Source organism: Pseudorasbora parva, chromosome 14, assembly GCF_024679245.1.
Source record: "Pseudorasbora parva isolate DD20220531a chromosome 14, ASM2467924v1, whole genome shotgun sequence".
Classification (NCBI taxonomy): Eukaryota; Metazoa; Chordata; class Actinopteri; order Cypriniformes; family Gobionidae; genus Pseudorasbora; species Pseudorasbora parva.
In genome coordinates, this window is record NC_090185.1 from 620,001 (window position 1) to 637,307 (window position 17,307).

The window sequence follows — 17,307 nt, forward strand, 5'->3', positions numbered from 1 at the left end:
CCGTACCAACTGTAAGTGTGTGTGTGTGTGTGTTTGTGTGTGTGTGTGTGTGTGTGTGTGTAAGTTTGTGTGAGTGTGTGTGTGTGTTTGTGTGTGTGTGTGTGTGTGTACCGCGTGTTGAGCTCGGCCCGCTCTGAGTCGCTCCGGGCCTGTAGGCTCATCATGTCGGTCAGTGTGTCTCTGAGCTGCTGCTCCAGCATCCGCCGCTGACCCGTCTCTCTCTCCAGAACCAGCGCCGACCCGTCCACTCGGCTGCTCACACACACACACTGCAGATGCACACTCTGGGCCACACACGCTAGCTGGCTCCGCACCTCGGACAGATCCCTGCGGAGAGAGAGAGAGAGAGAGAGAGAGAGAGGTCAGAGGTCAGAGTTTCGGGTCCGCAGGTGTGTGTGCGGCTGCAGTGATGCGACCTCTGACCTCTCGGTGGCGCTCCTCATCTCGCAGACGTGCCTGCGGAAGCTGACCACCTGCCTCCAGAGCGCCAGCAGACGGCCGTGCTCGCTGCTGAAGTAGCTGTGGAAAGACTGCACACACACACACACACACACACACACACAGTTAAACTCTGCACCTCTCCATCTGGCTCACAGTGATGGCCACACCCACCTCCTCCTCTCTCCTCCAATCAGCCTCCCTCTGCTCCAGCTCCTCCCTCGCTGTGGTCCAATCAGCAGTGAGTCTGCGGATGTCCCGGCTCAGCTCCTCATTGGCCAGTCCAGCCTGTTCCAGCTGCTCACGCAGCATAGCGTTGACCGCAGACAGGCCGCTGCTCCTGCACACATGCTAACACGTCAAGCACACGCTAACACGTCAAGCACACGCAAAAACACACAAACACGTCAAGCAAACACTAACACATCAAGCACACGCAAAAACGCCAAGCACACGCAAACACGTCAAGCACACGCAAACACACACAAACACGTCAAGCACACGCAAACACGTCAAGCACACGCAAACACGTCAAGCACACGCTAAAACTTCAAGCACACGCAAACACATCAAGCACACGCAAAAACGCCAAGCACACGCAAACACGTCAAGCACACGCAAACACACACAAACACGTCAAGCACACGCAAACACGTCAAGCACACGCAAACACACACAAACACGTCAAGCACACGCAAACACGTCAAGCACACGCAAACACACACAAACATGTCAAGTACACGCAAAGACGTCAAGCACATGCAAACACACACAAACACGCCAAGTACACGCAAACACGTCAAGTACACGCAAACACATCAAGCACACGCAAACACGTCAAGCACACACAAACACGTCAAGCACACGCAAACACATCAAGCACACGCAAACACGTCAAGCACACACAAACACATCAAGCACACGCAAACACGTCAAGCACACGCAAACACATCAAGCACACGCAAACACATCAAGCACACGCAAACACTAACAAACACGTCAAGCACACGCAAACACGTCAAGCACACGCAAACACATCAAGCACACGCAAACACATCAAGCACACGCAAACACGTCAAGCACACGCAAACACACACAAACACGTCAAGTACACGCAAACACATCAAGCACACGCAAACACGTCTGTGGAACACGTTTATGTGGGCAGTCGTCTGTGAGGGCCTGCCCGTGGTTTTACTTTCGTTTTGTTTATTTATTTTGAATAAAGTTGTTGAACGTAGATGGGAAGGAAGGAGGCGGGAACCGGCGAACGTTCAACAACTTTATTCAAAATAAATAAACAAAACGAATGTAAAACCACGGGCAGCCCTAATCACCGGCCCGCTCTCGCGGTCCCTCGCCCCGCTGCCTGTCACACCACAACGTCAAGCACAAGCAAACACGTCAAGCACACGCAAACACGTCAAACACACTCAAACACAAGTCAAGCACACACAAACAGGTCAAGCACGCAAACACATCCAGCACAGGCTGGCGAGCGCAGGCTAACTTGGGCTCACACCTCTGCTGTTCCTCCTCCAGGCGGATGAGGGCGCTCTCCAGCTCGCGGCTGGGCTCGTCGTCATCATCGCGGCGCTGACCGTTCCTGTCGCCGTCACACCGGCCCTGCAGCCACAGAAGGAGTTACTGGAATAACACGGGATGGAAACACATCCGGTGCGGCTAGAATAGATCCGGGGAATCTTCTGCGGACAGACGACGCCATTTTCAAAACGATCACGAACACACGGATCCGCTAAACCGACTACAGCCGCCTAAGCGTTTCCAGGACTCGACATTAAACCTGTTCATTGCTTATCCTAATCAATCAATCATCTTTATTTCTATCGCTCTTCTCCAGCGGCGATTGTGTCAGAGCAGCTTCAGTGTTAAACAGGACAATACTGCAGCAGAATTAGATTTGGCTGTACAGTCGTTCTGGAGTAAACAGTGATGTTATCAGCTTATTTTAATTTATCATAGAGAGACAATGCTGGCAGATCAGGATTAGAGTTTATAGCATTAAATAAGACCTCATTCATTAATGTTATCAGGATATTTAGTTGAATAACAAAGTATTCGGCCCCCTTGAACTTTGCGACCTTTTGCCACATTTCAGGCTTCAAACATAAAGATATGACACTGTAATTTTTTGTGAAGAATCAACAACAAGTGGGACACAATCATGAAGTGGAACGACATTTATTGGATATTTCAAACTTTTTTAACAAATCAAAAACTGAAAATTTGGGCGTGCAAAATTATCCGGCCCCTCTACTTTCAGTGCAGCGAACTCTCTCCAGAAGTTCAGTGAGGATCTCTGAATGATCCAGTGTTGACCTAAATGACTAATGATGATAAAGAGAATCCACCTGTGTGTGATCAAGTCTCTGTATAAATGCACCTGCACTGCGATAGTCTCAGAGGTCCGTTTAAAGCGCAGAGAGCATCATGAAGAACAAGGAACACACCAGGCAGGTCCGAGATACTGTTGTGGAGAAGTTTAAAGCCGGATTTGGATACAAAAAGATTTCCCAAGCTTTAAACATCCCAAGGAGCACTGTGCAGGCGATAATATTGAGATGGAAGGAGTATCAGACCACTGCAAATCTACCAAGACCTGGCCGTCCCTCTAAACTTTCAGCTCATATGAGGAGAAGACTGATCAGAGATCAGCCAAGAGGCCCATGATCCCTCTGGAGGAACTGCAGAGATCTACAGCTGAGGTGGGAGACTCTGTTCATAGGACAACAATCAGTCGGATACTGCACACATCTGGCCTTTCTGGAAGAGTGGCAAGAAGAAAGACATTTCGTTTAAAGTTTGCCACAAGCCACCTGGGAGACACACCAAACATGCAGGGACAGGGAAGATGGTTAAAATTGATGGGAAGATGGATGGAGCCAAATACAGGACCATTCTGGAAGAAGACCTGATGGAGTCTGCAAAAGACCTGAGACTGGGACGGAGATTTGCCTTCCAACAAGACAATGATCCAAAACATAAAGCACAATCTACAATGGAATGGCTCAAAAATAACCATATCCAGGTGTTAGAATGGCCAAAAGTCCAGACCTGAATCGGGAATCTGTGGAAAGAGCTGAAAACTGCTGTTCACAAACGCTCTCCATCCGACCTCACTGAGCTCCAGCTGTTCTGCAGGAGGAATGGGCAAACATTTCAGTCTCTCGATGAGCAAAACTGATAGAGACAAACCCCAAGAGACTCACAGCTGTAATCGCAGCAAAAGGTGGCGCTACAAAGGGTTAACTTAAGGGGGCTGAATTATTTTGCACGCACAAATTTTCAGTTTTTGATTTGTTAAAAAAGTTTGAAATATCAAATAAATGTCGTTCCACTTCATGATTGTGTCCCACTTGTTGTTGATTCTTCACAAAAAATTACAGTGTCATATCTTTATGTTTGAAGCCTGAAATGTGGCAAAAGGTCGCAAAGTTCAAGAGGGCCGGACATTTTCGCAAGGCACTGTAGATCATACTTTTATTGTTAATATAACTCAAGAGTGTAGTAGCGCTAGGACGGACGCCGCGCTTCGCTCTGGAACACGCTGCGCATTCAGATTCTTAGTGAGGTATTATGGGATGTTTTACTGACGTTAGATGCCTCCAGCAGCGTCTGCTCCAGATCTCCACACTTCTTCTTGTACTGGAGCACCTGCACACAGGTCAAGAGAGGTCAGAGGTCATGAGAGGTCAGTCAGAGAGTGTGTGTGGTTGCCCGCGGTGACCCCACCTTGGCCTGTAGCTTCTGCACGAGCTGGGCTTGTCTCTGCTGGCCCTCCTGATAGGCTGTGAGTTTGCGCTTGTACGCCGCCTGCTCCTCATCCAGACGTCTGCGCAGATCCACGTTCTGCTGGGCTAGAGGAGAGGCCCGTCCGTCGCCATCCGTCTCCAGACGCAGAGCCTGCTCCAGCTGAACAAACACCAGACAATTAGCAACCGCACAGAACACCCTAGCAACCATAGACAACACCTTAGCAACCACACAGAACAGCGCTAGAGGAGAAGCCCGTCCTTCGCCATCCGTCTCCAGACGCAGAGCCTGCTCCAGCTGAACAAACACCAGACACTTAGCAACCGCACAGAACACCCTAGCAACCATAGACAACACCTTAGCAACCACACAGAACAGCGCTAGAGGAGAAGCCCGTCCTTCGCCATCCGTCTCCAGACGCAGAGCCTGCTCCAGCTGAACAAACACCAGATGCTTAGCAACCACACAGAACCCCCTAGCAACCATAGACAACACCTTAGCAACCACACAGAACAGCGCTAGAGGAGAGGCCTGTCCGTCGCCATCCGAATCCAGACGCAGAGCCTGCTCCAGCTGAACAAACACCAGACGCTTAGCAACCGCACAGAACACCCTAGCAACCATAGACAACACCTTAGCAACCACACAGAACAGCGCTAGAGGAGAGGCCTGTCCGTCGCCATCCGAATCCAGACGCAGAGCCTGCTCCAGCTGAACAAACACCAGACGCTTAGCAACTGCACAGAACACCCTAGCAACCATAGACAACACCTTAGCAACCACACAGAACAGCACTAGAGGAGAGGCCTGTCCGTCGCCATCCGAATCCAGACGCAGAGCCTGCTCCAGCTGAACAAACACCAGACGCTTAGCAACCGTACAGAACACCCTAGCAACCATAGACAACACCTTAACAACCACACAGAACAGCGCTAGAGGAGAGGCCTGTCCGTCGCCATCCGAATCCAGACGCAGAGCCTGCTTCAGCTGAACAAACACCAAATGCTTAGCAACCGCACAGAACACCCTAGCAACCATACACAACACCTTAGCAACCACACAGAACAGCGCTAGAGGAGAGGCCTGTCCGTCGCCATCCGAATCCAGACGCAGAGCCTGCTCCAGCTGAACAAACACCAGACGCTTAGCAACCGCACAGAACACCCTAGCAACCATAGACAACACCTTAGCTACCACACAGAACAGCGCTAGAGGAGAGGCCTGTCCGTCGCCATCCGTCTCCAGACGCAGAGCCTGCTCCAGCTGAACAAACACCAGACGTTTAGCAACCGCACAGAACACCCTAGCAACCATACACAACACCTTAGCAACCACACAGAACAGCGCTAGAGGAGAGGCCTGTCCGTCGCCATCCGTCTCCAGACGCAGAGCCTGCTCCAGCTGAACAAACACCAGACGCTTAGCAACCGCACAGAACACCCTAGCAACCATAGACAACACCTTAGCAACCACACAGAACAGCGCTAGAGGAGAGGCCTGTCCATCGCCATCCCAATCCAGACGCAGAGCCTGCTCCAGCTGAACAAACACCAAATGCTTAGCAACCGCACAGAACACCCTAGCAACCATACACAACACCTTAGCAACCACACAGAACACCTTAGCAACCATACACAACACCTTAGCAACCATACACAACACCCTAGCAACCATATACAACACCTTAGCAACCGCACAGAACACCTTAGCAACCACACAGAACACCCTAGCAACCATCTAAAACACCTTAGCAACCACACAGAACACTCTAACAACGCCTTAGCAGCCACAAAGAACACCCTAGCAACCATACACAACACCTTAGCAGCCACAAAGAACACCCTAGTAACCATATACAACACCTTAGCAACCACACAGAACACTCTGGCAACCATACACAACACCTTAGCAGCCACAAAGAACACCCTAGCAACCATATACAACACCTTAGCAAACACACCGAACACCCTAAAACGGACAGTGCCGCGCTTCACTCTGAAATGCTCTCAGACTCCTAAATCACAGAATCCTTGGATTGGATTTTATGCGTGCATGTGAAAGAGCGCAGTGCTGCTAACTCTAAAACACGTCTGTATTTATTTTCAACATACATATATCGAACATGTATTCATTTAATTAAATCCCAGTCTTCGCGATTTGATAGTTGCACTAAAGGACGCTCACGTTTACTGTAGTTCACAGGCAAAGCCGTTCAACAGGATCGGGAATATCGCGTGAGGGGCGAAAGATTTTGTAACTAGATCGCCCTAGCAACCATAAACAGCTCCCTGGCAACCTCCATCCCAGGTACACACAGCTCACGTTCGGAGTGTCTGAGTGATTCACAGACGTCCTGGTGGGCCCCCGAATCAAAGAGCCTGTTTACAGTCACCACGGCAACATGCCATTCCACTCCCCGTTACCACGGAGACGGGTCAACCTTGCCGAGACGCAGACAAAAGAAAGTGTGTGTGTTCTCACCGCACAAAGAGTGTAAAAACACGGTAAATATGGCACTGGCCACGGAGCATCACTAGAGAACCATTTGACAGAAGATCCAGAACTTAAACAGTGTGTGTGTGTGTGTGTGTGTGTGTGTGTGTGTGTGTGTGTGTGTGTGTGTGTGTGTGTCTCACTCTCTCGCTGATGGCGCTGTATTTGATGGCCAGCTCATCTCGTTCCGCTCGACTGTGGGCCAGAAGATCCTCCACACGACTCAGCTCAGCCTGAAGAACACGGTTCTCCTCCTGGACCGACAGACCCGACGACATGCCTCCAGCTGACAGACAGACAGGCAGTCAGAGGGACAGACAGTCAGACAGACAGTCAGAGAGACAGACAGGCAGTCAGACAGACAGAGAGAGAGAGACAGACAGAGAGTCAGTCAGACAGGCAGAGAGAGACAGACAGACAGTCAGTCAGACAGGCAGAGAGAGACAGACAGACAGAGAGTCAGTCAGACAGGCAGAGAGAGACAGACAGACAGAGAGTCAGGCAGACAGACAGACAGACAGAGAGACAGACAGTCAGACAGACAGACAGACAGAGAGAGACAGACAGAGAATAAACGTTAAAAGAGCATTCGCTCAAAGTTATCTGGTCTTTAATAAAGTTCTTAAAATGTTAAAACTTAGTTGGTTAGACATATCTAACGGCTTTTTTCAGAGAACATTCAAAAGGATGTTTTAAAAAACTGTTTGGAATTGGAACGTTGAGAAATAACGGCTCTGGCGCTGTGGCGGGAGTTTGAGGAGCCTCACCGCTGTCGCTCAGGTTTCGGGACACGATTTCGCGCACGCGCGCCGGTAAACTGGACGGAGGCTCATCTGGACAAGATCCTCGAACCGTCAGACGCGTTTCTTCAGACAAAACGCTCTCCTCCAACCTCTGAAACACACAAACACAACGCTATCATAGTGTGAGAGTGTGTGTGAGTGTGTGTGTGTCAGTAGCAGATGGTCTCAGTGGTGATCTGTGTATATTTAGATCGGATCAGAACACACACCTGTGGCGCCACCGGAACCAACAGAACTAAACCACATTTATTCATTTTAGCAGAGGCTTTTATCAAACAATATGGAAATATGTAACAAGCTATTCGTCTGAAGTTGTACACTGTCCAAAAATACGGATTAACCGTTGCGTTTAAATTTTCATTTAAAAATGTAAACCCAACGGTTATAGTTTAAAAATTACGGTTAATGCCCATATTTGACCCAACAATGGTCGAAACAACCCAACATTTTTAGAGTGAAATAATTGGTGAAATAAGATAATTAAATGAACTAGACCTGAATCACCGCCTCAAGTTTGGACTCGTTCGGGTTTTCAGAACCGCTCATGATGAAGTTATGATCAGATTCATATCGCACAAAACAGATAAAATCTGATAATCGCGCCGTTATAGCGAACGAATCACGTGAGCGCTCGCAGAAGTCCACTTCATAAACGAGAAATATTAATCCAGTTATCCCGAACCTTCCCGAACAGACACGCGAACACACTGAGAGAAAGAGAGCGAGAGAAAGTGTGTGTCTCTGTGTGTGTGTGTGTGTGATGAGAGAGAGAGAGAAAGAGAGGGGGGGGGGGGTGCTTTAATGAGATTGAGTGAGATTATACATGCAGCTCAAACGGATTCAAAAGAGAAACTGAAACAACGACAATAAACTAATAAAATACACACAATAAACTAAAAATATACACACAATACACTATAACAAAGATAAACGCGCGAGAGCTGTAGAAATACTGATTTATCACTCCACACAAAACTATTCAGAAACAACGCGTGCTGTAGTGTATTATAAAATAAATGTTTTCGTGACGTTTAATAATATTAGGCTACTAACGTTACTGCCATTTAACACGTTTAGTGTGTAATACACATCACCATGGCAACAGCACATCAACACACAGACCAACGGTCATCAGCAGAAATTCAGATTATTAACTGAACTTATTACTTAAAAGGGGCCACTAAGTTTATATATTTAATATACAAAGCTGATAATTCTTCAAATGTATGTTTTTAAGAAATTGTATTCTTCAGTATGTCTTAAATCAAAGCGAGATGTGAACGCGGCTCGTGCGCGCGCTCCCCCCTGAGGCGGCTTTAGGAAATACAGCGTTTAAATCTCTGACAGGAACTACAAACTCCCTCACATTCACGGCACGACATCAAAAATACAGTTGCTTTTATGATCAGCAGGTCTTTATGTTGTAATCCACCGTTTTGAGTACTTATTTGATGTGTATATTAGAGCGACTCCCGAAAACAAACAAAGCAATCAAACTCTCCGGATGCATAAAGACAAGAGACGCCGTGACGCGATGATGAACAGTTATATCAATAAACACATGATGCTAATTCTTCACTCAGTGATCGATGACATTTATTAATATTTCACTCGTTCCTCCGCGAACGCGTTCACAGTCGCACCCGGAACAAATCGCGCGGGTTCTTACCGGTAAAACTGCGTTAAATCCGCATTAAATCCCCATTCAAAGCGCTTTAAACTCCAAACGAAAGTGTTTGTGTGGTAATGTGTGTGTGTCTACGTGTGTGATGCTCAGTCTGGACTCTTTCCGGGGTCACACTCACTTCCCGCGCATATAAAAGACCCCAAATGACGACGGGACAATTGGGATTTTGCATACAGAAACCGGATTCGGTCAAGCGAGAGCTACTGTACGTACAGTGACATCCGAATCAATACATTCACATCTATTCATGTTCATTAGAGTACAACACTCACCTGGCGAATCAGCAGCTCTCATTCACACCTGAAACTACAGCACAGTAACTATGGAAACCATCACTCATGTTTATTTACATATGTAAATGAGCACATATACAGAGCACTACTACAACTAATCATTTTTACCAAAGGTACTTATTTTGAATTACCGCAGGAAAATGAACCATAAAGACGACAGTATATCAGAAAACCGGTTTATTCATATATAAACCATCATTTGTACATTCTACAGGTGTTTCATAAAGGCACTTGAAGGAAAGATTCAGACGTTTATAATTACAGACAATATCAAGAATAAAACTGTAGTCACCAGGAAATAAAGAGAATAAAGTCTGGGGTTAGATTAATATATATATATGATGAAAATCTTCTGCTTATAAACACTTACAAAATAAGCTCTTTAAATCCTGATCCGAGTGAAAATAGCAGTTTGAGTCAGATAGATCACATGACGCACAGATAAAACACAAGAGGAACTAAAAGAAAGACAGAACATCTCACCAAAGGGGAAAAGCTTTAAAGCTGAAGCGTGTCATTCGTCTGGATCGGCCAGTTACTGAGAGGAAGTCACGATTTATGAACTTCCCGTAAACACTGTGACTCTTTGTTCTGTCAGGTTCTGGCTCAGCCAATGGTGTGAGTCTGGGGGCGGGGCTACCAGTGTGACGACCAATGGCTGAGAGGGGAGATTATGACACGCTTCAGCTTTAAGGTGAACTGACGGCCGCGTGCGAGAGCGACTCGACAGCAGCTGGAATGCAGCAGATATATATCAGCGACCGCAGCCGATTGCATAGAAAACATCCGAGTGTCGTCATCACATCAGCATCACATTCTCTCGCTCCGCACTCTAGAACTGCACCCACTCCGACCGCGAGTCCTGTGTGGACCTGTCCAACACACCAGAGAGTGAGACAGGCAGAGAGACAGGCAGGCAGACAGACAGACAGGCAGAGAGACAGACAGACAGGCTGTGAGACAAACAGATTAACAGACAGACGGTCAGACAGACAGATTAACAGACAGACAGGCAGAGAGACAGATTAACAGACATACGGTCAGACAGACAGATTAACAGACAGACGGTCAGACAGACACAGACAGAGAGATAGATTAACTGACAGACAGACAGACAGACAGACAGAGAGACAGATTAACCGACAGACACAGACAGACAGATTAACACAGACGGTCAGACAGACAGACAGATTAACAGATAGACAGAGAGACAGGCAGAGAGAGACAGACAGATTAACAGACAGATGGTCAGACAGAGAGACGGAGAGAGAGACAGACAGCCAGACAGACGGTCAGACAGACAGACAGATTAACAGACAGACAGATTAACAGACAGACAGACAGATTAATTGACAGAGATTAACCGACAGACAGACAGATTAACCGACAGACAGATTAACCGACAGACAGATAGACAGATTAACAGACAGACGGTCAGACAGAGATATAGATTAACTGACAGACAGACAGAGACACAGATTAACCGACAGACAGACAGAGAGACAGATAAACCGACAGACACAGACAGATTAACACAGACGGTCAGACAGACAGAGATGGAGAGACAGACAGACAGATTAACAGATAGACAGGCAGAGAGAGACAGACAGACAGATTAACAGACAGACGGTCAGACAGAGAGACGGAGAGACAGACAGGCAGACAGATTAACAGACAGACAGACAGATTAACAGACAGATTAACAGACAGATTAACAGACAGACTAACAGACAAACAGACAGATTAACAGATAGACAGACAGAGAGATTAACCGACAGACAGATTAACCGACAGACAGATAGACAGATTAACAGACAGACAGATTAACCGAGAGACAGAAATACAGATTAACAGACAGACAGAATAACAGACGGACAGATTAACCGAGAGACAGAAATACAGATTAACAGACAGAGACAGACTAACACACACAGACAGATTAACAGACAGACAGACAAACAGACAGATTAACACACAGACAGACAGATTAACAGACACAGATTGACAGACAGACAGATTAACACACAGACAGATTAACAGACAGACAGACAGAAGTCATACTGACCCAGAGCCTGCCGCAGTGAAGTCACCCCACAGGTCCTGAGAGGGCGGAGCCGCAGTGGGGGCGGAGTCTCCGATGTCCAACAGTGTGCCTAAAAGTGGAGGAGCCTCGCATTAGCCACACCCACCAATGGCTGTTATAAATTGTTTGAATGTGATTGGCTGACCTGTGCTGGGCGGAGCCACAGGTGTCATGTGCTGCGCTGTGGGCGGAGCAACAAGAGCGCCGGCTTTCACACCGGGTGGAGGAGGAAGCAAGCCGCCGCCCACACGAGACTTCACCGGCCCACTGGAGTCCTTCTTCTTTATGTTCTGAGAGAGAGAGACAGACATCACCACCTGTCTGTCTGTCAATCTGTCTGTATGACCGTCTGTCTGTCTCTCCGTCTGTCTGCCTGCCTGTTAATCTGCCTGTCTGTCTGTTAATCTGTCCGCCTGTTAATCTGCTTGTCTGTCTATTAATCTGTCTGTCTCGGTCTGTTAATCTGTCTGTATGACCGTCTGTCTGTCTGTCTCTCCGTCAATCTGTCTGTCTCTCTCTGTCTATGTCTGTTAATCTGTGTCTGTCTGTTAATCTGTCTGTCTCTCTGTTAATCTGTCTGTCTGTCTATATGTCTGTCTGTCTCTCTCTGTTAATCTGTCTGTCTATATGTCTGTCTGTCTGTCTCTCTGTTAATCTGTCTGTCTGTCTGTCTCTCTGTTAATCTGTCTGTCTATATGTCTGTCTGTCTCTCTGTTAATCTGTCTGTCTGTCTATATGTCTGTCTATCTCTCTGTTAATCTGTCTGTCTGTCTGTCTCTCTGTTAATCTGTCTGTCTGTCTGTCTATATGTCTGTCTGTCTCTCTGTTAATCTGTCTGTCTGTCTGTCTATATGTCTGTCTGTCTCTCTCTGTTAATCTGTCTGTCTATATGTCTGTCTGTCTCTCTGTTAATCTGTCTGTCTGTCTGTCTATATGTCTGTCTGTCTCTCTGTTAATCTGTCTGTCTGTCTATATGTCTGTCTGTCTGTCTCTCTGTTAATCTGTCTGTCTCTCTGTTAATCTGTCTGTCTGTCTCTCTGTTAATCTGTCTGTCTGTCTATATGTCTGTCTGTCTGTCTCTCTGTTAATCTGTCTGTCTATATGTCTGTCTGTCTCTCTGTTAATCTGTCTGTCTGTCTGTCTATATGTCTGTCTGTCTCTCTGTTAATCTGTCTGTCTGTCTATATGTCTGTCTGTCTGTCTCTCTGTTAATCTGTCTGTCTGTCTATCTGTCGGTCTGTCTATATGTCTGTCTGTCTGTCTGTCTATCTATATGTCTGTCTGTCTGTCTATATGTCTGTCTGTTAATCTGTCTGTCTGTCTATATGCAGGACAGGAGGCGTGGCAAAGGGGTGGAACAAGGACTGGGGAGCGGGGCTCTTTCTCTCACCCCGATGTTGATCTTGATGGTCTGACCCTCTTTGAAGCCCAAGTCCAGCTTCGGCACCGAATCCTGCGTGGCTTCCTGTCGGGCAAATTCACTTTCCTGTTTCACCCACCTGTGACGCGAGCGAGAGAGACGGGTCATGAAGTCAGAGGTCGTCATGCACCGCAGGTCAAAGGTCAGACTCAACGACTCACTTGAAATGATCCTGTAGTGCCACGTTGAAATCGAACGAGTCGCCGCGGTCGGCGAAACCGATGCCGATGAACGCGTGACGCCCTGAGAGAACGTAAATCACAAAACATCTCTCATCACATGGAAAATCTCTATATATACACACTCTATATCTGATCAGGCATAACATTATGACCGGTGAAGTGACACTGACAACAAACTGAGCTGCTCTGTGTATTCTGACAGCTTTCTATCAGAACCAGCATTAACTTCTGGAGCAGTTTGAGCTCCAGTAGCTCGTCTGTTTGATCGGACCCCACGGGCCAGCCTTCGCTCCCCACGGTCATCAATGAGCCTTGGCCGCCCATGACCCTGTGGCCGGTTCTCCACTGGTCCTTCCTTGGAGCACTTTTGATAGATACTGACCACTGCAGACCGGGAACAGCCCACAAGAGCTGCAGTTCTGGAGATGCTCTGACCCAGTCGTCTAGCCGTCACAATCTGGCCAAACTCGCTCAAATCCTTACGCTTGCCCATTTCTCCTGCTTCACACACATCAACTCTGAGGACAAAATGTTCACTTGCTGCCTAATATATCCCACCCACTAACAGGAGCCGTGATGGAGAGATCAGCAGTGATATTCACCGGTCATAATGTTACTCCTGATCAGTGTATGTATATAGGTTTATATGTGCATTGGTGTGTGTGTGTGTGTGTGTGTGTGTGTGTGTGTGTGTGTGTCCAACACAGACCATTTCCGTCTTCGATCCTGATGACGAAGTACCGGCTGGAGTCGGTGACGGCCTCGACGGCGCTGCCCGGATACTGATCCACCGGAGCCTGAGCGAACAGCTCACCTGACACACACCACAACACGCATGACACACGTGTACATGTGACCAGGTGTGTGTGTGGTGTGTGTGTGTGTGTGTGTGTGTGTGTGGCTCACCTGTAATTCTGTCCTCTAGTTTAATATAGGCTGCTGTTCCTTTGGCCATGATCTTCATGCGTCCGGTCCATGCTGGCTCGTCCAGCTTCCAGTCCGCCGCCCTGAAACACAATCACTCGCCGTGACATCAAAGCGAATATTCGTAATCGATGGCGTTCTTATTAATATTCGTTTACCGCTCTTTTTTACCGAGTATATGGCAGCCCATAAAACCGCTCAAGGGAAGGTTATGAAGTTTGGCACACTGATAAAGGACAGACTGAACTGACACCACAGCAAATCTGAAGTCTGTAACTCAATCCCTCTAGCGCCACCACCTGTCCAAAGTTGGACTTACGTTTATGCTAATAAGGTTTGAACTGTTAGGGCTAGAAACCACTGATTCCATGGCTCAAGTCAATCCGATTGAACAGAAATTACAATTTCAGTGCAGCACCACCTACTGGTCTTTGCTTATAACTTCAGTTTGCCCAATAATCATAAAAGTGGTTAGATTCAGGCGGCATGCAGAGTTCAATGATTTCCAATTTATCAGCCATTTTGAATTTTGTAGTAAAATGCTGTATTTTATGAAACGTATTAGCGCATCTTTACGAAACTCGGTATGAGTCATCAGCACGATGCCCCGAAGGTGGCGCAATTTTCACGCAAATCAAATATTCACTTATAACGTATTCTCACGTATCCTTGCCCCTGTCGCCTTTGGCTTGGCTTGCTCAGTTGGGGACACTAACATTATGATCAGAGTTATTCAACTAAATATCCTGATAACATTAATGAATGAGGCCTTATTTAATTCTATAAACTCTAATCCTGATCTGCCCACATTGTCTCTCTGTGATAAATTAAAATAAGCTGATAACATCACTGTTTACTCCAGAACGACTGTACAGCCAAATCTAATTCTGCTGCAGTATTGTCCTGTTTAACACTGAAGCTGCTCTGACACAATCGCCGCTGGAGAAGAGCGATAGAAATAAAGATGACTGATTGATTGATTCCCGAATCCTTGCCGAGTCCAACGATACCAAACATGCTAGGTTTCGCCTTCTGGTTTGTTGTGATTTAGCGTTTAAACAACTTTCACGAATATCTCAGAAACAGTTCGTCCGATCGAGACGAAACCACCGCAGGAAATCCCCAATCATAGCAGGTTGACCACAAGCTAACGGACAAACGGCAACATTTTGAAGTGGCAAAAAATTCCAATCAAAGTCACGTGTGGGTTATTCTTTATATGCTCATATATACAAATGTCTATAACTTCTAAACAAAACATTTTTCACCCCATTTGGCACGCTTGTGTGTGTGTGTTTTACAACCTTTTCGCTTAAAATAGTCTCCAAAATGTCTTTACTCATGTTCGCAGTTGGTCTGCTTCCTTGGCCGCAATAATCGCCGCTTACAGATATATTTGTGTTAATAATCTTGAGTTAGAAAAAAAACAATCAATCAGCTTTATATCGTGCTTTTCCAATGCCGATTGTGTCAAAGCTACCCTGACAAGCCGGACCCACATCAAGATGTTTGGTCTGAAACTCTCCATTGGCGGCTCAATCTGAGGGGCGGATAAACGGCTGTCTGTCAAACTCCCTCTGCACGTGATAGGATAGCGCTACACCAACCAGAGCAACGAAGGTGAAGCAGAGCTCGCTGACAGATTAAACATTCGCCGTATCCGCTCGGCTAAACTCCGCACACATCTTCCCTTCTTCAGAATGACTTCAGTGCCGTTCTTTGTTCTTTTCTCAGAGAAAAGCTGAACTCAAGTCTTCCAGAGTCGCGGTCAAAGCTGATTCGACAGACCGCCGCCGTTCACCAGTTTCTGTGTTTACTAGAAGCACGCAAACGCAACTCGGCCGTCGTCATTATGGCCCCGCCCACCGACTCTACACACGATGTGATTGGCCCGGCAAGAGTTAGGCGATTACAGCTCAGAAGGGTATTAAGAGTTGCTAGACGACACTCGTGGCAGATTAGATTTACTGTTGCTAGGGGGCGTCTAGATTTCTAGACTATGTCAGAGCAGCTTCAGTGTTAAACAGGACAATACTGCAGCAGAATTAGATTTGGCTGTACAGTCGTTCTGGAGTAAACAGTGATGTTATCAGCTTATTTTAATTTATCAGAGAGAGACAATGTTGGCAGATCAGTATTATAGTTTATGGAATTAAATAAGACCTCATTAATTAATGTTATTTGTATATTTAGTTAAATAACTTCGATCATAATTTTAGTGTCCCCAATAACTTCATCTCTTCTATGATAGCGAGGGCTGGGCCACCTGTCACTCACATGAGATCAGCCAATAGCAAACCACCACCGTCCAATCAGTTCCCCACAGACACAATCAAGCCCCGCCTACATATGATCGTTTGTGAGGCGAATTCTCGATATACGGCACAATAGAGCAGATAAACGAGTGTAATGATGACTTTAAGCAGATCTTTAAACAGAAAAACCATATAATCATTAATCTGCACACAAACATGGCATTTATTCTGCTCTATCAGTGTTTGAGACAGTAAATCTAAACTGTTTCCCTCAGACTGTTGACAGCGGCTGAGCTGATCACGTGATCGTGACGAACATCCATCAGTTCGTCACGCAGCGCATTAACAGCGCGTGAGTTTATTGCGGTAGTGAGTGTCACGTGACCCGCGATTATCCCCGTGAAGCGGCGCGTGCGGAGGCTCACCGGTATCCGCGGTTGGAGCTTCTGGGCGGGATTCGGTAAACGTGAACCTCTGACTTCACACACACCACCGACTCATACTGTGCGCTAGTGTCCGCCATCATCACCACCGACACATCACGGCGCTTCCGCTTCCGGCCGAGGCCGCGCAGAATAAAAGCCCCCCCACTCAACAACATCCGGGTCATACTGTAATATCATCATCATCATCATCATCATCATGCAGTTCTGTGTGGGTTAATAATCCAACCATAATTCCGGCTCTTCTGTCTTTAGTTATTGTAACTTTCTGAAATGGTCTGCGGTAAAAAATAAATAAATAAAATTCCGTTTAAAATAAATAATATCTGTAAACACTGTTATCTTCTGTATTTATTGTTCAATTACAGAAACATCTTATCTGCTCATTCACATTATGATCAGTGTGTGTGTGTGTGTGTGAGAGAGAGTGTGTGTGTGTGTGTGTGTGTGTGAGAGAGAGCGAGTGTGTAAGAGAGTGTGTGTGTGTGTGTGTGTGTGTGTTCATCTTTTTG

At 46.8% G+C, this 17,307-nt stretch overlaps 2 protein-coding genes across 3 annotated transcripts in view; both read right to left on the minus strand.

Moving 5' to 3' along the window:
- Positions 1–9,285, minus strand: part of LOC137039844 (rootletin-like) — a 49,523-nt gene extending 40,238 nt beyond the window's left edge. The window contains exons 1-9 of one of the 2 annotated variants that reach the window (XM_067415119.1): positions 9,178–9,285; positions 7,473–7,599; positions 6,849–6,991; positions 4,192–4,371; positions 4,054–4,113; positions 1,961–2,064; positions 613–778; positions 424–530; positions 112–327 (exon numbers count right to left, since the gene is read on the minus strand). In XM_067415119.1, the coding sequence (XP_067271220.1) occupies positions 112–327; positions 424–530; positions 613–778; positions 1,961–2,064; positions 4,054–4,113; positions 4,192–4,371; positions 6,849–6,983 (968 nt within the window). In that variant the 5' untranslated portion in view covers positions 6,984–6,991; positions 7,473–7,599; positions 9,178–9,285. Of the gene's footprint in view, positions 1–111; positions 328–423; positions 531–612; positions 779–1,960; positions 2,065–4,053; positions 4,114–4,191; positions 4,372–6,848; positions 6,992–7,472; positions 7,600–8,003; positions 8,202–9,177 lie in introns of those variants that run through there. The other variant, XM_067415117.1, reaches the window with a different exon arrangement.
- Positions 9,286–9,650: 365 nt separating this feature from the next.
- Positions 9,651–16,936, minus strand: necap2 (NECAP endocytosis associated 2). The gene is made up of 8 exons (XM_067415125.1): positions 16,778–16,936; positions 14,080–14,180; positions 13,883–13,987; positions 13,153–13,234; positions 12,962–13,070; positions 11,717–11,861; positions 11,554–11,641; positions 9,651–10,360 (listed from the first exon to the last, which is right to left on the minus strand). The coding sequence occupies exons 1-8, from the start codon at positions 16,876–16,878 to the stop codon at positions 10,321–10,323; spliced, it is 771 nt and encodes a 256-aa protein (XP_067271226.1). The 5' UTR covers positions 16,879–16,936; the 3' UTR covers positions 9,651–10,320.
- Positions 16,937–17,307: the final 371 nt, after the last annotated feature.

Excerpts from the sequence above, each read along its gene's own strand:
- necap2 (XM_067415125.1), bottom strand. The coding sequence starts at position 16,878 with ATGATGGCGGACACTAGCGCACAGTATGAGTCGGTGGTGTGTGTGAAG. Across the intron at positions 13,071-13,152 it reads GCACTACAGGATCATTTCAA|GTGGGTGAAACAGGAAAGTG; the intron begins GTGAGTCGTTGA and ends CTCGCGTCACAG. Across the intron at positions 10,361-11,553 it reads TTCACTGCGGCAGGCTCTGG|GTCCACACAGGACTCGCGGT; the intron begins GTCAGTATGACT and ends TGTGTTGGACAG.